At 40.8% G+C, this 19,703-nt stretch overlaps 1 protein-coding gene across 3 annotated transcripts in view; it reads left to right on the forward strand.

The window, feature by feature from the left end:
* Positions 1-5,966: 5,966 nt before the first annotated feature.
* CRADD (CASP2 and RIPK1 domain containing adaptor with death domain) overlaps positions 5,967-19,703 on the forward strand; it is an 81,598-nt gene continuing 67,861 nt past the window's right edge. The window contains exons 1-3 of one of the 3 annotated variants that reach the window (XM_017804541.1): positions 6,355-6,376; positions 8,438-8,678; positions 9,210-9,515. In XM_017804541.1, coding sequence (XP_017660030.1) covers positions 9,218-9,515 — 298 coding nt within the window. In that variant the 5' untranslated portion in view covers positions 6,355-6,376; positions 8,438-8,678; positions 9,210-9,217. Of the gene's footprint in view, positions 6,043-6,321; positions 6,377-8,437; positions 8,679-9,209; positions 9,516-19,703 lie in introns of those variants that run through there. The other 2 variants (XM_017804539.1, XM_017804542.1) reach the window with 2 other exon arrangements.

Raw genomic sequence — 19,703 nt, forward strand, 5'->3', positions numbered from 1 at the left:
CATTTGGATGATTATCTCAGGCACATGGTGTGACTCTTGGGGATGATCCTGTGCAGGGTTAAGATTTGGACTCAATGAGCCTTATGGGTCCCTTCCAACTCAGCATATTCTGCGATTCTGTGAAGGCATTTTAGTAGGAAAAACTTCAAGCAGATACTATCCAGGAAAAGTTTAGTGCTGAGTGCTGCAAAGAGCAAAATACATTTAAAAAACCCCCCACAAACTCAATGGTTCTGTTTTGATTTTTCTTTCACTAGCAGGCAGGGTTTATGTAAGTAAATCTTTTTGATTCTCGTCAAATTGTTCCATAATTGAAGTTTCATATTTGAGGTTTGCAATTTGGTGCACTGTTGGTTAACAAATAATAAATGCAGAGGTATGTTAAATGTGGGGAAAGATTCAAAGCTCCACGCAAATTCTTCTTTTGAGATTTTTTGGATCAGGCTTGATAACAGGAGTTATATAGAAAATAGTTGTAAATCTGGTAGCTGAAAGCTGTAAAATACCTTTTCAGAACGCTTTGTTACAGTTTAACTGTATCTCTTCAGGTTGCAGCCCTAAAATAGGATCTGTTCAGCTGAGTCCTGTACCCACACTATGTTTGTCTCAGGGGGGGTCTCCAGATTTGAGAGATTGCTCCAGACACCTATATTACATGTCATACATTTGCTTTTTTCTTACCCAGTGTGCTGTTTGATGCATATGCAGAGCAGAATAAGTTGTGGATCGACTGTTACTGTTCAAGGGATTTAATTTGGTCCATTTTCTTTAGGAACAGAAACAAGACTGAGCTGCAATTTTCCATCTGTAAAGTGGGCAGTGGACTCAACATTTTGTAATTTATCAGCATAGGGTGAAAAGTGGCTTATATTTCAATTAACATTAGTAGGAACTTAAGCTGCAATGATGGCAGTATCTTTGGCTGCATTGGTAGAAAGAGAGAAGTAAGTTAAGAAAGTGAGATCCTTGTCTAACTATATTGCAGTGGAAGTGGCATCACAGCTCCTTCGTGAGCTGAAGTGCTTCAGGCGTGTGTTGTCTTCAAGAGAAACTGGCTGTGAGAAGATAACTGTTTTCTGGAAATTCATCTGTTTAACTCCCCTGATGGAGGATGCAGTGCCTACTGCAGGCTGCTTCACTAGCCTGAATGCAGGCAGGTTTCATTTTGAAAGGGAACAAAATAGAGTAAGTGAAATTTAAATTGAAGGGTTTATCCAGTTCAAATCCTAAAAAATGGAAGATTACAAAAAGCAATAATTACTCTCCCCCTAAATAAAACCAACCTTCCAGTCTTTTATGTAAAATGCTAGAGAACCATTTCATATGCTGTAATTTGCGAACAAAATAAGTTGTTTTTGTGAAAAGGTTTCAGACTTGAATCTTAAATTCATTTTAGTTATTTGTCAATGTTTGATTTTCAGGCTAATTAGTGAATTTTCTTTGTTCTCACATTATTAAAATGGTGCTTTACATTTAAAAATAACTTCATAAGTCTGGAATAAATAATAAATAATAAGAGACTTGTAATATTTCATCTTTATTTCATTTTTAAATTAAAAATAAGCAGAGAACTACATTAATTCATGTATTTAAAGAAAATGGACTAAAAATTCTGAGACATACTGAGTCATGTTTGGCAAATATTAATTACAAGTTTTTTATTACAATTCATTGGAGTTTTTTTTCTGCAATGTATGCAAACGTTTTGCATTTGATGCCTGTTTCTTTTTTATAACTACTTGTCACTCAACTTTTTGCTACAGATTATTTATATCAAAGTAAACAGCATTAAGAATTCACTGCAGTACTGCTAATAAACACTTATTTTTATTATTGAAACAAATGTAAATGTATAGACGCTACAGGGTCACTTTAAACCTGGTTTAAGATATTTTAAAACTTTCTGTGCTATATTTTACCTACATGCTGGACATGCCTTTTAATAAAATAATACTTTTAAGGAAGTTCATGATGTGTCACCTATTTTGTTTTCATTCTTCTCTTTGAACTGCATTTAATTTAAAGCCTTTATTGTTTAAATGAATGGAAATCATGGAGTATCAGAATAATTAAGCAGCAGCCCAGCTGGTCCCCTTCAGTGATGCACTTCAGTCCTGCCCATCATCTTTTCTTAGGAATGATAAGGAATTATTTTTGGAGTAGCAAATGCCACCTGAAGAGTGACACCCCCTCCCAGCCCACCACCTAATGCCCTCAAACCCTGCCAGCACCCAGCACAGCATGCCTAAATTTTGGTCTACAGTTTGGGCAAACTTTCCATACCAAAACCTTCCCTTCCTTGGCACCAGCTTGTTGTTTGGTGACTGGCACAGGAGACCTGGATGTTGGCATTACAGACACCCACGCTTGCAAAGGGGAGTGCAATTGGGACCAGGGTGAGGAGGAAGAGAGAGGAAGGGAAGGGATGGGATTATTGTCTGGAACAGCAGTAGGCAGCAATGGCTTGCAAGACCCTCATCTTACCTGAAGACCACCAAGTTTGGCCCACCCTGACACATATTTTAACACTGTTTTTGAGATACATCACATAAGAAATCTTTTCTGTGCTCTTCTTTCTAAAAATGACAGGCAAGCACACAATAAGTTTCTTTTTTTCCATCTTAATTTCTGAGGTTTTGTGAGAGATTTAACCAATTAGATGTGTTTTTAATAAACAAATTTAGAGGCTCATATTTTTTCCTTTGTCCTTAAAGCTGGAATGCTGTCCTACAGACAATTGAAAACAGCATAATCCTAATAAATTAAATCTGCTTGCACTAGTTTTAAAAACATATTTAGGCTCTTGTTATCAGCAGAAACCAACTAGTCCATAGAGAACAAAGAAAATACATACATGCTTGAATACAGCTCGACTAATTAGCATAAACCATTTTAAAAAATCTCATTATACTAGTACAAAGTTTCTAAAAAGATTTGGCACTTAAAAGTGAGCTTTAAAAAAGTGTGTAATAATTGTAAAAATCTGCCATTATGACCTGGAATATCCCACATGTAAAGAGAAGAGATACTGGATAGCTTGGTTCCCACAGATTTGGACTTGTGACCCTGAATTCAGCAGTCCTTAAAAGCCGATGACTGCTGGTGACCCCTCAGTCTGCAGGACCACACAGAACAAGGTTTTAAGTCTAAAAGTCTGATGATAGCGATGTGCAGGATTGACCATGAGATTTGTGCAGTTAGTGGGATACTGAATTGACACCAAACTGGCTCAAATAGATATAAAAATATGTATAAATAAATAAATATAAAATATGTATTTTATACATATACACATACATATATATACGCATATATATATATATATATAAATTTTTTTGTCCTTAAAACTGGAATAGAACTAAATCATCTTTCTGAAGTTTTGTTGAACTCGGACCGGAACTGAACTGGGAGAACTTTATGAGGGCTGAACCCAAATGGAACTGAAATAAAGAGCTTAAGGGCTTCTCTCCTTAGACTTAAAGTATTACCTGTGTGCATTCTTATCCTGTAACTGTAGTATATAATCAACAGCTGGGTTGCATTGCTAAAGATGAACCCAAAACACCAGTAGCACATTCACAGTTTCTGCTAAGTAAATTTGCAGCACTGGTTATTAATTAGTGGAAGAAAAAGGAAACACCACATTTCCCCTTTAATCAGACTTGGACTTCTGCTGCTGTCCTCTTCCTTCCTAGGCTTATCTGTTTCCTTCTTTGTATCTCTGTTCAGACTGCAAGCAAAGGGATGACTAAATGTTGATGAATAACTGCTATAATTTACTTGAGTGGAATCTGGAGCTGCTCTGTGTATATCCATATGTTTTGCTAACTTTCTAAGTCTTTCTTGGACAGTATAAAATAAATAATCTTAATTGCCTCATCTAGCAAAAAGATATAGTAAATGCAACTGATGTAACTGCTTGTCCTAATTTTCTATTTTAAAATGCAGGCACATTATCTGCTATTACATGCAGCTGTCAGGATTGCAATGATGTGATTCTGTGAAGTCTCCAAGTTTGGTCACTCCAATTCCACATAAAATACGGTTCCTTAGATCATGACTGAAAAAAAAAAAAAAAAAAGCAAAGCTGACAGAAGTACAAGAACCCAAGAATGGAAACTTTCAGTAGGTGTGTACTGCTGTGCTGAGAAACAATCATAGAGATGGTTTATGGTGTTCTCTGCTCCCTGGTGCTGCTCTGTGCTGTTTACAAATATATTTTCTCACAACTACTAGTACAGACTATCCATGACAAGAAAATTTAAAACCACCTCAGTTGTACTTTGGCTACAATAGCAGCATACTTCTGGTCTCAGAGTTCCTGAAGATGACTTGTGTGGTTTCCAGTATTGTCAAGGTCATGGTAAATATGTTAATGCACCTCTCTGAAATAACCCATAGGAGTATTTAAATTCTTTATGTCTGTGTTCCTAGAAGACTAACAGGTGTGCCTGAGACAAAAAAACACTTACCTTGGTTTACTAGATGTATTGGAATAAGAATTATTCACAAGCGATTTAACCCCCGTTTCAAATTTATTGCCTGGAAATAATAGTAAATACAAGTGTTATGTCAATCAAACCAAAACACTGCTTTAAAACGGCCAAGGAAGTAGTATCTCTGCAGAAGCTGGCCACACAATAAATGTATATATTTTTAAAAACATTTCTTAAAACCAGCATACAAACTTTGATTTTAAGACTGACTTACATTGTGTTCACATAAATTCTCAACTTTGGTGTCAGACACAAGAAAATCAAAGGAAAAAGATTTAAGCTTTCTCAGAGTGACTGCATATCTTTATGTAAAGACTTGTAGATAAATACCATGTTAAGGATATGCAGTATGCAAGCTCTACTTTTGGTCATATTTTTCTATGGCAAGTATTTCCTGGGTACAGTATCTAGGAAAAGCACATAAAGATTTTCATAACTAACTTCCAAATACCCTTAAATCTGTACAATTACTCTAAACTGAGTGTACAAATAAGATTTACACGGTGTCAACAGCAGCTGCAGCCACCACCTTTCCTGCTTTTCCAGAGGGTAGGCATTAGCATGCTGTGCAGACCACAGCTTGCTCGCTGTAGTTGCCTATAGCTTCAAGGTAGCACGTTCCAGCACTGCAGGATCTTTTTTTTTTTTTTCTTTCATCGCTATTGCGGTCCCAACATGAAAGAAAAAGGGCTGACACCACTCAATCACGTGTAACACCTGACACCTACGTAAAGATGGAAAAAAGTTCTTCCATGGTATGTGACAGAAAGTGATACCGCCTCATTTTTATAGCTCTGTGAATCATAGTCATCTCTCTTCTACCATATTTTGGTTCCAGATATTCATATAAAATTATGTGAATTCAATAATGCTGTATTCAGTAATCAATAAAACGACCAGATTAATAAAATGACCAGAATGTGCATAGCACTGTGGTAGACACAGGCTGGCACTCACTTTAGTAAACGGTTTTCATCTATCAAAGTTTCTTCATTTTTAGGCTGCTCAGATGAAAGTAATGAAGCCAAATATGTATAGTATTCCATATAATACTTCTCGGTGTTTGATATGACGATACAGCACCGGGATGAAGTTCGACTTAGCGCAACGCTTGCAAATAGGAACCGATATTCCTAGAGAGTAATGGCATCAGCTGTTTCTAATGCCATTAAAACTCCAATGTCGTAATTTCTGATTTAATTTTGGATACAACCCCTCCACTCGCTGAACACCCCCACCACCCAGACGCTGAGAGCGCAGCAGGTCCTCTGAACTCCTGGAAAGGGGCCCCTTTCGTGGAGACCCCCCGCCGCGGCACCGGGCAACGGCGGGACCCCCCAGCCGGCGCCAGGGCCGCCCGCACCGCCGGGCTCCCGGCGCGCTGCCCACAGCTGACATGGCGGCGGCGGCCGCTCCTCCTCGGCCGGCCCGGCAGGGCGGCGGCGGCGGCTTCCGGCGGAGCGCGCTCGCCTTCCCCACAGATGGTGCTGCCCGCGCAGGCTCCGCGGGCTCCGCGCCGCCCGGGGTAGTTCCGCGCTGCCCTCGCGTAAGTAGGGGAGGGGGACGGCGGCTCGTTCGCCCAGGCGCTGCCCGGCCCGGCCCGGCCCGGCTCGGCTCGGTTGCCCCCGCCCGCCGCCCCGGGCGCCGCGCAGGGGGAAGCGGGAGAGCGCTGCCGAGGAGCCGTTCGGTGGCGCCCCGGGGCCGAGGCAGGGGCCGGGCTTCCGCGGGGCGGTCTCGGGCCGCCTCCGCTGCCGCAGCCGGTGCCGGAGGGAAGGCCGGAGGGCGGCTGCTGCCGGCAGGGGCTCGGGGCCAGGGTGCCGGCAACCAAGCGCTGGCTGTTGCAGGAGAAGCAGCGTCGAGACGTCAGCTGCACGGAAGGAGTTAAAAGCAAAACCTGATTTTTTTAATGATATGTTTTTAACCCGTAGGCATGCTGTGAATAGCCAGATCACTCGTGGGTTAGGCAAGGGAGACCTTATCCTTAGCTAAGCAGGCGTATGGGAACGCACGTGGGAGTCATGAGCAGCCCGTTGCAGTTGGTGTTAGGGAAAACGCCGAAGTTTTTGTAGGCAAGAAGTGAATGTGCCTTTTTAGAATCAGAAAGGGGTTTTATCAAAAGTTTTATCTCCATTCATGGCCAGATTCTGTGTCAGATTTGAAAAAATGCAGACCTGCTTGTGTTGGTGTGGTGATGAATCAAAGATTGTGCACATTCAGCAGGACATGGACTGCGTTTCTTAGAATTTGGCTTTACAATGGAAAAGATCAATTTTCAGAAGTATCTGGGAAGGGTTTGAGCCATGTCTTTTTTTGGGTCAATGGACATCTCATCTTTTTCATTTTCCATGGAACGACTACACAAGATTTAGTTCAGAGCTTACTTTGCATCCCTAGATACAGCCTGTGATTAAAATGAATTTAAATTAATTCTGTGTTGCACTAAGCTCTGTCCCAACACTGTAAACACACAAAAAGAAGTACTTAATCTTTAAAAAGACCTTAGAAAGCAGTACACCCCATCCTGAAAGTTTATTAGGACAATGCCAGGACTTAACAACCTCAGTTGTGTGCACTGCAGTCAGCAAGATTCCTCCTTCAGATTCATGGCTTGATAGGCATTTTTCAGCAGCCAGAGGTGCAAACTGAGATGGTTGGTAAGAGCTTGTTTTTGAAAAGTGTTGGCTGCTTTGGTCATGAAAAAGAGGAACTCATCAAGTGCTGCACAGTGACTGGAGAACTCAATGATTCTCATCCAGCACATGAGTGGGGAGGCTGTTGGATGGGGACTCTCACAAGTGGCTTGTGCAGAATGTGAAGCACAAGAGTTTTGTAGCATCTGAAAGAGATTTTTGCCTGGGTTGAGATAACACCCTCAGAGCTGCTGCTGGATGTCTTGAACTCTGCAAGTGTTTTGTGAGCTCAAGGGTATTCCAGAAGAGAGAAGCAATGGGATTTACTGCCTGAATTTTTGTCCAGAGATACCTTCCAGTAGTGTAAAGGTACTATGTGTTGGAGACCAGAGTCTTCAGCTTCACCTCTCCAAAATTAGCCTCCTAACATCAAGTGGGGAAATCCAGTTCTTTCTTGCCTGCTCTTTTTCTTGCTCCTTCCTTGCAATAATGTCTCAGTCCATGATGGAGTTTGATGTTTGAGCTATGCTTAGCAAATCAGCATTTCTTAAAGACATGTGCTGGGATAGCCGTTACTTGATTCCCACATGATCCCTAGACACAAGGTAAGCACCTTGAAATTCACTTCAGTATATGAGAAATGCACCGACTAACCCAGGAAGGTCCTCTAGGAAAGTGCCTTCCAGCAGTGCTTTTAGCTCTCAGCGGAAGTATTTTCAGAAAGTGGCTTTATCAGAGGATGTCACAGACAGGGTTTTCCAGTCTCTCTCTCTCATGGTGCTATGCCCTTGCATTCTGACCAAGGTGCCATTTGCATGCCGATATGTTTTGTTGGTTGCCTGCCCTAGATTTTAACAACCAGGTCAACCAAAAAACCTCTGATGGGGCCCTGGGAGTCACTAGGCACCTCTGATGATAAAAAGACTTCAGCAGGATTCATACAAAAGCTTTGAAAATTCCTGTCTTGCCTTGTATCCTCAAGCTGAATGAAGTAGAGTTTCTGCTGTTCAAACAGCAGCTTCTAGTTTAATTATTAGAAACCCTCTTGCGGTAATCACAACACCTACTGCAGTTTTTTGACTTCATTATTTAGTAATGAGAAAGTATCTCATTGTATTGTCCTGTCACTTTCCTTTTCAAGTATCATTAATGGCCCTAAGGATATGTTTGTAGTTAAGGATTAGACTAGACATCTTGAGTTGGTTCATAGGTCTGATATAGACTCCTGTCATGATCTTGGGTCTCTGGTCCTTGACTCTTGTTCTGTAGAGTGACTATAAAATGCATCTTTTTTGGCTTTTATCTCATCAGAGTGTTAGTCAAGTAAAATGGAAGCTGGCAAAGGGCATCTGATTGCTTACTGTGAACACATTAGAAGGGAGGGAGAAGAGCTTCTTAAGCTAAAGAACAATTTTGGCAGAAAAAATGCCTATAAATGGAAGGTGGATAAATTTGAGATGGAAATTTGAAGAAAGTTTCTCATCATCAGATCAGTCAAGCTCCAGAGCACTATTCCAGGATGATCTGGGGGGAGAACGACCTGGTGCATAAGGTGCGTTTCTGCCCCTTCTAAACTTAAAATGCAGGCCAAAGCTACCTCCTGCTGTCCCTGCTGCTGCTGCCTGGCTGTGCTGCATCTACCAGTCCTGCTGCTGCTTTTGTAATTATATCAGTGGTCAGCTGTGACATTTCTTTAATTTTTGGGGTTAGAGTCTCTTAAGGACTGGCAAGTGCTCTAGCTACCTTTAATGTGGACCTTAGCCAGTTAGTGAGCGGGATTACGTGGCGTGGGTTTCACTCCAGCAAAGGACTTGGCTTCACAATGCCAAAGGTTCTATTCTTGTCTAATATTTCCCAGAAATGGCTGCATTTTACCTTATGAGACAGTGAAATCTGAGCAGAAAAAAGATGATAGGGATCATTAACAGTTTGCCCAGGCTGGTGATTCTGAATTTGTAATTCTTTCTGAAGGTTGACAGGTGTCAAAACATCTCTTCTGAATGTTCAAACATCACTTCTGGATGTTAAAGGTCTCAGTGTTTTAATCTTTATACGTTTCCTTACTCCTTGTCTCACATTCTAGGTTACCAGATGGATGCCAGAGATAAGCAGCTTTTACGCTCCCTGCGCATTGAGCTCTGCACAGAGGTGCTGGTGGATGGACTTGTTATTCAGTATCTCTTCCAAGAAGGGATTCTTACAGACAGTCATGTTCAAGAAATAAAAGCCCAAACCACCAGTCAGAGGAAAACTATGATGCTCCTTGATATTCTCCCCACCAGAGGACCCAAAGCTTTTGAAGTGTTCTTGGATTCCTTACAGGAGTTCCCATGGGTTAAGGACAAGCTGATGATGAAGCGTAAGGAAATGACAGTACAAGGTCCTCCAGGTAAGGCCAGGATTGTTGTTGCTGGTATTTTGAAGGTTGGTATTTTGATTGTTGTTGCTGATATTGTTCTCAAGCCATGATTTTAAAAGTATTGAATGTACCAGTAATTTCAAGTTATGCATTGTGATACCGAGAAAAGGGAACAGCCTGAATTTCCTGGAAGCCAGGCAAATATCAGGAAATATTGCAAAGTTAGGGGCATGAGCAGGGCTGAGTTTCAGGAGACAAGGAGATAGCAGGAGGGGCTGCCTTGGGTGAGGCTGGAGTATAGGAGGACCCATAATCCATTACCTCAACAGGAGTGGACTATAAAAAGTAGTTTTGACTGGCTGCAGAACAGTCTCTTTACCATCCGTATCTGATTATTGTTTGGTTTATGTATGTTTTACAGTGATTTGTTTCTGGGTCATTTATACTGACAGAGTTTTTATTTACTTTTATTATGATTTTGATGTAATTTTGATTTAGTACCAGGTACTAATTTAGATTTATTTAGTTTATTATATTTACTGGAGTACAAATATCTAGGATCATTACTTCCAAAATTACTAGCCATTGCTTATTTTTAAAACAAATGTAAGAGCTAACTGATTTAGTGGGTCTTAAATGATCTTATTTAGTAAAATCTCTGGCATTTAAATGTACTTCTAAAATTAGTTTTATGGACTTGATGTTTGTTCAGAAGTGATTTCTTTACCAATCCATGCATGCAATTGGCTAAGCCATTTTGAAGTCAAGACAACTGCTTAAAATTCACATTTCTTGTCCCAGATTCTGGCAGCATGCACTGGCTGCTAACCTCATGTTACCAGTGAGATAGTGAGATAGTCCTCAGTTGGGAACATCCTTTCCAGGCAGTCTGATTAATCTTTCTCCAAGTCCTCCACCCCCTGCTCTACCCCCACTTGTGTTTGGTCATACATATTTTGATGCACATGACTTGTGATTTTTCCAGTGTCAGTGTGCTTTGTGTGAGACTGAAAGCCTGTGAAGATGGGTGACTAAGACCCGTTGACCATCATGTGCACCTGCATCTCAGCTGCACGTTCAAGAATGTTTTGTCCAGATCTGCTGGACAAATCCGAGATTATCTTACTTTAGGACATTTTTATGGAGTATTGTGACAGCTGTCTTTCTGATGGTCTCTGTGGAGGTTGCTGTGTGTGTGCTTGGAAATGAGTAAATAATTTTCAAAAATTGGGAAACAAATATGCTAGGCTGCCTACAGGGGAAAACACTTCAAGTTCTCATCACAGTGCAAACCAAGGCATTGAATGTGTTGGAAAAGGCCTTGCTCAGACCAAATCCTGAGCTAATGCTCTTTATCTGCCTTACAAAACAGCTTCTTCCTTGGATAATTGCTGCTTAGCTGTTGAATAATTCTTACAGTTCCAGAAACACACAGCCATCAAGTGGAAAAAATTGTTACTGATTGTTGTTCTTGTTGTTTTATGGGTTGCTTGTTCCCATCGTTTGTTGACTAAGGTGTTGGATTTAAGCATATCAAGTTCTTTGGTTTCGAGTGGGCTGATTCTACTTGATAATCCTATTGCCAAATTTTGTGTGTAAATTAGAAAAGACTTCCAGACTAGCTCAAAGGCTACTGTTATTTTTATTGTGGCAATACAGAGTGTAAGAACAGGCAGATTTTGTAGGCATGTTCTTTAGAAACCAAGGAAAGAGAGCACCATCTGTGCCCTAATAAGTGCTGACTGCGCCCTGGAATGAATTGGAAACTATGGTGGCATCATCAGCTCTGATTACATGCAAGAAAATGTGCTTTGGGATAAAAGCTTTGCTTTGCATTCTAACAACAAAGTTGGAAGCTTTTGTCTTGGCAGAGTACATGAGCATATGCTTAGCCTTAAGCATGGAAAAAGCCATTGGTTCTAATAAAACTATAAGCGTATTTAAAATTAAATGTGTTCTCTAGTGCCATGCTAGATAACTTCTGCCTTATTGGAACTGTTCTTATACATGATTATTTGACAATGGCAATTTGTTTTAAAGAATCTGTTTGTGGTGAAAAGAGCCTGCCCCATACACACTACCTCTTTTTAGATCCTAAAACTTTTAAAATTGGTTTTATGGCCCCAGTTTTTTAAATTATTTTTTTTTTATCATATATACTATGGAAACTGAATGCTTACTGTTCACTTGTTTATGCTTAATTAAAATTCTGTTAACTCAAGTAAAATATCCTCAGTTTTTACAGATCCTTTGCAGAACTAAAGACTGGTAGCAAGTTGGTCCTTGAAGGAAGGTTTTATTTTGGTCTTTCACTTCACAGTGGCTGCATGGAGGATTTTTAAAGTCAGTGACTAAGTAGACTATTAGATTTGTCTATCTGAACATAAAACTGGCATGTGCACAATGATTTTCCTGTGTAGGTCTTTGGGTTATTTTGCATTTTGTTCAAAGAGATCAGGCTTTCTATCTTTGCTTCAACAGAGAAGCATATTTTGTTGGTTGCTAGTTAAAAAAAAAAAGTCACAATTGTAATTATTTAGAAACTTTTAATTTATTTTCTTCCCCTAGTTAAAATCAAACCCAAAACAACAAACCAAACAAACAAAACAAATGGCAATTTCAGAAGGTCAGAAAAAAAATATTTTGTTTTGCTTTGTTGTATAAATATGATCTGGTGAACCAAGCAGCTACAAAGTGGAAGCCAAAGTCTGAGACCTAAGCAAGATACTGCCACTGACTCATCATGACTCTTTGAGCAAATTCTTTCAAGGCAATGGATTTACTGATTCCCAAGTTGTGTAACTTGGTGTAGTGTTCATGGAACAGCATAGGGTGGAACTGTAAATTGGCTCAGGATTCAAACCCAGTTTGGCTGCTTGCAAATAAATGAACTCTAAAACCACTGATATCCTGAGTTTTATTGCTCAGTGTCTGTTGACTTAAAAATAATAGTTCTGTATACTGTTATCTGTTGTAGTTTCAAGGAACACAAAATACCTTGATCTTGCAGAGCATGAGGAATACTTTTTCTATGAGAATCAGGAGAGGGTTGTGCAGGCAGGTAGGACCACTTGCATCTGTATAACTGCAGCAAAGAGATCCAAGATTCCTTCACCTTGTTTGTTTACTTAAGGCACAAGACAGCCTATTGCCTACGGCCACCTTTCTCCTCTCTCCCGTGGACCTGACAGATGGCCAGAGCTTTAGGGAAGCCTTATCGTAAGGTGGGGAAAGCATTGTTGTAATACCCCAAAATCCCAAGGAGGAAATTCAAAGTCATGTGCTTTTGAAGGTAAATATTTATAACTTTAATTGATTTAAAGATGATAGGGTATCTTTCTTGCTTGTGTAATAACCTGTGATAAAACAGTTCACCTTGTGCAGAGTGGCATTGCAAGACTTAATCATTATGAACATCAACCACAGCATGAGTTCCTGGTTTTGAAGATCAAAACTCCTGCCATAGTAAGAGTTAACAGAAGTAATGTGGGTCTGTTTCATTGGGAAAAGACTATTCTGTTTTTTCTGCCCTAGTTTGGATAACTTTATGCCTTTGTCAGGAACATAAATCTTCAGTATAGTATTATAATTCCTACAAAAAACTACAGCTGTTGGCAGTAGAATTCCCTTCTTTCTAGGAACAGAAAACAGTTACCCAATATTTTTTACACTGAATTAAAAAAATATATGAGCTTTGATGGCATTTGTTTATCAGAATTTTTCTAATCTCTGTCCACTTGGGAATTTCTTGGTCCAAGTATTAAATTTCTCTCCATAATACATGTGCTATAAAATAATTTACTTCTAAAAGTGTTAGTATTGCACTTCTTTGTAGTATAGATGATTTCTCCATTCCACAGAAAATCACAGCATACTGAGAAAGAAAAAAGTCTGAGATATGGCATTTGCCAGAGGAATCCTGGAGCAGCTGCTGTTATCTGGCAAATGTTAGTGAATTTAGGGCATGGAGTTACATGGAATTGCCATGGGAAAGCTGTACTCTCACAACTAAGCAGGGGATATTTTCTAATGCACGATTTTGTTGTTGTGGTACCTAGTCAACGTTAAGGTCCTGTTAGACTTGGGTGAGGTTTTTTGATTTGAACAGATTTTAGTGTGGTTGAGGTTTTTCCCTGGATGTGTGGGGAGTATGCGTTCTCATATAGCTATATAAAGCTTCATGTTGTGTAACACTTTGGATGAAGCATGCAAATAGAAAACAAAGCAAAACATGTACTTATGCTGAGAAAGCCAGACAGCCTTCCATTCCCTCCCAGCTTTCACAAAGTCCTTTTTCCACAGCTGGATTGTGGGTTTCTAAGAATTTGGATTCAAATGCAAAAGCATTAGGACATGGGAAATTTTAGTATGTCTTTCTGCCTTTTGTTGGCTGCTTCCTGCCCTCTTCCTGTCCTGCTTCCTCTCCCATCTAATGCAGTGAGGAAACAGCCTGATCTCTTGCCTTTTCCATTTGGATGTCAGATAGGAGAGCAGCTGAAATGGTGGACACAAGATAGTGGGTTTTTTCTTTCTTTTCTTTCCCTCCCCTCTCTTGTATAGTCCAGTGGCAGAAGGGGGAGTTTACTCCCATGTATGTCTGAAGGGATGGGCTTAGCAGCCTTGGCCATGCTGGGTTGACCCGGAGATGATGCACCACATCCTAATGCCTGGAGGCTATAGAAAATGTTATCTGGAGAGATTCAAAGGCATCCTGGTAGGAAAATTTCCCAAACTCTTTTCCACATTCCCATCTCCCTGAAAATCGGGTGTTACATTTACAGCTTTGGCTGTGTTCCTGACCGCAGTGCGCAGACTGAAGTCTGGCATTAAAGGTTTTTGCAGATACTCAATATTAACAGTATGCATCATGACATCATGACATGGACAAGTAATCAACTTCCCTGGTTCTATGGAGCATTCTGTGTATTTATTTTAGTTGTGTGTATGGATGTAAGATTTTCTTTTCTTTTCTTTTTTTTTTTTTTTTTTTTTTTCAGTTTAAGGAGTATTTGCTTGCTTGCTTTTTTGCTGTGTTAAAAGCAGCTGTCTTTATGCTGGTTACATGCTATGTTTTCACTTTGAGAAGCCTAAATCTTAGGCATCACTGTTAGGAACTATAGTGTTTCCAGCCTCAAACAATTTCTCTCAGGTAATTTAATGGTAAGATAAACCCATATTTGGTGTCATTCTCAGTAAGACATATAAGTAAGGCTAATAATAATAATATAGATTTAATAAAATGTGTAGACCCTGGAAGCTGGAGGGGAGGAGTGAGGTCTGGCAAGAGAGGTGTTTAGACCAGCCGTGCCTGATCAACTACTCTTAACCAGTGCCACAAAGAGGAAGCAGTGGGTAATTGGGATTGAATACTCCTTGCGGTAGGAAGTGAAGACATCCATCTGCTGACCAGACCTGATGACTTCCAAAGCTTGCTTCTTTCCCAGGGACTGGATCCAGGACATCACAGTGGTTGCCAAGACCTGGCCAATCATCAGACTTTGCTACTCTCTCATTTGAGCAGTAATAACACTTCAGTCGATTAAGGATGACTATGGGGCTCAGTGATTCCATGTGAAGGGATGAAGCCCCAGCAGTTCTCCATCCTTCCAGTCAAGAGGAAAAACCTGGGCAGGGGTGGATGCATCCTGCATATTCACACATGTCTGTGCACCTGCTGTTCTAACAGCACTTTGGACTCCATGACCACAGGACAGTTTTCAAGAAATGGGGACTGTGAGGAACAAGTGGGATCAACTCAACAGTGTGGGGAAAAGGTGTCTTTACCAGCAGGTGTTCTGATATGAAGTGGAAGACTGCATGGCTGCAGCACTGCAATGTCATTGGATTTGCAGAGATGCAGTGGGATAGTTCACACAACCGCAGTGCCACAGTGTATGGCCTCTTAGGTTCTTAGACAAGGATGCCATTGCAGCCTTTTCAAAGGAGTGTCTTGAATGCCAGAGTTGTGCTATTGCCTGGGCAATAGGCTGGTCAAAAGCCTGGATTAGGATCAAAAGGGAGCTCAGTAAGAGAGACATTGTGGTGGCACCTTTAGTAGGGCTTCCCGATCAAAAGGGGGTAGAGCCTGTAGAAAGGAAGGTAGCAGTTTTGCAGTACCTACAAAGAGGATATCAAGGTAAGACAGGGATAGGCTCTGCACAGCAGTGCATGATGGGAAGATAAGAGGTGAAGCATGTTAGTTGAAATGGGAGGTTCTGACTCATTATAGAGAGAGTTTTCATCACAAGGGTAGTCAAGAAGTGGAGCAAGGACCCAGAGAGTTTTCATCACAAGGGTAGTCAAGAAGTGGAGCAAGGACCCAGAGTTCAGCCATAGAGGTTTTCAGGACCTGGCTGATCACAGAGATCATCCTGTTTTAACAGAAGGTTGGACATGAGACCTCCTGAGGTCTCTTGCAAGTCAAATTTCCCTATGATCCTATGAAGTCCTGTTTAAAGAGTGCTTCTTTTGGATGTCCTGGTTCTCAGGGAAACTGACAACTCTGCTATCTGCTGTAATGTGACAAAGTATGGCAATCCAGGAGACTTCTGGAATGCAGAAGGTAATATCTCGATGAATTTCCTGGATGAGATGTGTAAGGGAGGTACTCTGCTGGCCATGCTACTCACAAACAAGGAACACCTGTTTAGGGATGTGTTTGTTAACATAGTCTTGACCGCAGTTACCATACAGTGCTCAAGTTTAAGGCAGAGAAGAGAAAAACAAGTAGAAGTGTAAAGATCCCGGACTTTAGTCTGTTCATGAAACTGGTTGATGGTACAGTGTAGGAGACAGTTCTGAAGGACAAAAGCATCTAGGAGACCTGACTGAGCCTCAAGGAAAACATCTTCAAAGCACAAAAATGGTCCATTTTTATGTGCAGGAAAAGTAACAAACGTGACAGGAAGCTAGCTCAGCTGAAGTCCCAGCCTAGCTCAAATTCAAAGAGGAATTGTCTAGGAGGTGGAAGTGATGACAGGCTACCTAGGAGTAATATAAAAGCATTCTGTGGACTTTTAGGAATAGAGTTCTGAAGGGCAAAGCTCATTTGAGTTTGAAACCGTTCAAAGATAAGAAGGACAAGTTGGGCTTCTACAGGTGCACTGACAGTGGAAGGAAGACTAAGGTAACCACTGAAGAAGGGCACAGAAAATGTTGGGTCTTTATATGCAAAGTCTGCTCTCAGTTGGCCCGGATCTCTGTGTCTAATACTGGAATTTGGGTGAGGGAGATGCTGTTTATAGTAGAATCAAGTTAGGAACTACCCGAATGGACATGCAAAAATCCGTGGAGCTGGACAGGATGTGTCTGAGAGTGTTGAGGGAGCCAGACTATGTCTTTGAGAGGCTGTTTTCTGTCATGTTTGGTAGGCTGTGGTAAGCCAAATGCACAAAATGCAATAAAGTGACTAGGAACAGCTAGGCTGGGTATACCACACGTGAATCAAGCTTAACCAACGTGATTCTTGCCTTCTACAATAAAATGGCTGTCTCTGTGGATGATAGCAGCAGATTTTGTTTAATTGACTTCAACAAGGCTTTCAGCACAGTCTCAGTGGGATTCTTGTGGCTAGCTGGGAAAGTATGGACTGAATGGGTGAACTGCACAGTGGTTGAAAGAAAGGTTGGACCACCAGTCTTAAAGGATGTCTGTCTAACTGGTGGCTAATTAGGAGTCATGTTCCTCAGGGCTGACAGTGGGATCATTTCTGTTCAGCCTCTTTGTCAGTGACCTGAGTGACAGGAGGGACTGTATCTTCAGGAAATTTGTAGGTGAATTAGCTTTGCTCAGTTTGCGTTCTGTGACCTTTGAATGGTGCCTAAAACAGGAAGGCAGGATGACTCCGGGCCCTGGGGGTAATTTAACACAGGAGAGTAGGACTGCCTCTCAGAGGGATCCCTGCAAGCAGGATGAATGGACCAGCAAGAACCTCATGACATTCAGGAGAAGGAATTGTGAAGTCATGCACCTAGGATACAAAATTCCCACAAAATAACACAGGATGGGTACTGACTATCCAGCTGCAAATCTGCAAAAACGAAGCTGGATGTCTTGATAGACGGCAAGTATGATGATAGACGGCAAGTAAGACTAACCACACACAAGATTGCAAAAGCAAGAGAAAAGCCAGCAGGCAGACTAAGGGAAGTGATTATTCCCCTGTACTTGGTACTAGAAGGCTGTATTTAAAATACTGTGTCTAGCTTTATGCCACCAGTACAAGGGAAAGATTGACAAACTAGAGAGTCCTGTGGAGCATCACTGAAGTGGTTAATTTAACATAAATTACAGGGAAAGCAGTTGAAACAATTGAGTTTGTTCTTGGAGAAGGCCAAGTAGACTCAGAAAACATGGAGTCAGACACTTCCTATGGATGTGCTGCAAAAGAAAAAGAAATGGCAGCCACAAGTTGTAGTGAGGAAAAGTCTGATTGAATATAATTTGAAAGTTTCACAAGACAGGTTAAGCACTGGACACAAGAGTTTGCAGACCAAGTTGCATTGCCCAAAGAGTCTCCATCCCAGATCCTTAAAGACAGTCAACACTCAACAGTACAGGATCTTGAGGAACCCAATCAGACTTGGAAAGTGGCCTTACTTTGAGCAGGAGGTTGGACTAGATGACCATCTGAAAATGTTTGTTGAATTATTTTTTTTTTCCTTGTATGGGGAAAATCTGTTGTCTTTCATAAAATAGGTCTGTGACTGCTATTGAACAAAAAACCAACCAATTAAGCAGACAACATGTTCACCTTAACTTACCTGTTGGGGAGGCTGCATAGCCACCCAAAGTCAGTAAAAAGTCAGTAAAAACATTAAGTAGTGTCTCTCAGTGAAAGTCTGACTCTAGTGAAGTCAGAGGCCAGACTCCTATTGACCAGAGCAAGCTGGTGAAGGAATGGGTGCTATGCTGTCTTCCCTACACCAACATGGCAGCATGTCTTGATCTTCAAAGAAAAATAATTTCCACAGCTGGAAAGCTATTACTAGTTCAGACTACGCACTCCTTTTGCCTGTAAACTGAGAATATCAGCAGTGGTGTGACTTACTTCTCACCAGGAAATGTCACTTGTATGGCAAAGGTCAGGGTTCCTCCAGGATACAGTTAATTATGCATGGTTACTATATCATGAAGCACTCCCTGCACTGCCATGTGCAACTAAGTTTTCATTCCAGATCTGTTCACAGTCATATGTATGTTTATGAGAATGAGTACTAGAGCACCCAAGTATCACTGGTTACCTCAGAGTGATATGGTTTATCTTGTTAGAAGATTTATGGTTTTGTTTACAAGACTTTTAAAGCCAATTTTTATCTATTTGGCAATTGTCTGTGTAAACAAAAAACCAGTCTTGTTGCTTCTTTTCCACACTAGACCATTGTTCTGGTATTCTGTCAGATTTTCTTTTAAGCTTTCTTCTTGTTCTTGCTTTATCTGTGAATAGAAATGTTGATACTAATTAATGACCCTTATGGCCCATAGATATACACTAATACATGCTCCAGAGTAAATGAGAAAATTTGTAACTGAGTAATTAATTCTTGTAAATGAGAAAGCCCGATATGTTGGCAAAGAGTTGTACATGTGCTTTGACAGACACTTCTGCTGTGAAGTGAAGCTTCAGTATTTCTTCCAATTTACATTTAGAGAAGGAGCAGATTTGATTTATGCTATAGGGTTTTTGTGTGCAGGAAGTAAGCATTAATGCATTGGATCAAGGTGAATAAATCGACATTAGTGCATCACTTCTTCTGGCAGCCTTCTTAATCTTAGTGTTTCACCACTTCGCCTGGGATTTTCAAAAGTACTCGTAGTTAACCCAAGCTCACTCAACCCTTCTCCCACCAAGGTCAAGGGTAAGTTCCCGTTGGCTTTAAAGAAGGTAATTTTAGTCCTGTGCAGATGCTTTGGAAAGTCTTACCTTTCATTTGTTATTAACAATATATTGAGTTCTTTAACAAACAGCCTGTTTCAGCTTTTGGATCTTTCTAATAAAGTATGTGCTAGGGTTGAGTGAAAGGATTTTACATAAGTAAAGGGCTGACTAAGCCCCTTGCCAGCCCTTAGGGTCTCTGGCTGGCTCTGGTGGCAGGTAGCCTTTCTCCACAGAGGCGGTGCTGCCTTTAAGCAGGGACATACAAATCCTCAGCAAAGTAAAAACTGAGAAAGAAAAGCTGGAATGAAAAGGAAAACCAGTACTTTCTAGTACTTCAATGT

This window comes from Lepidothrix coronata, unplaced genomic scaffold, assembly GCF_001604755.1.
Source record: "Lepidothrix coronata isolate B3197 unplaced genomic scaffold, Lepidothrix_coronata-1.0 Scaffold9, whole genome shotgun sequence".
Lineage (NCBI taxonomy): Eukaryota > Metazoa > Chordata > Aves > Passeriformes > Pipridae > Lepidothrix > Lepidothrix coronata.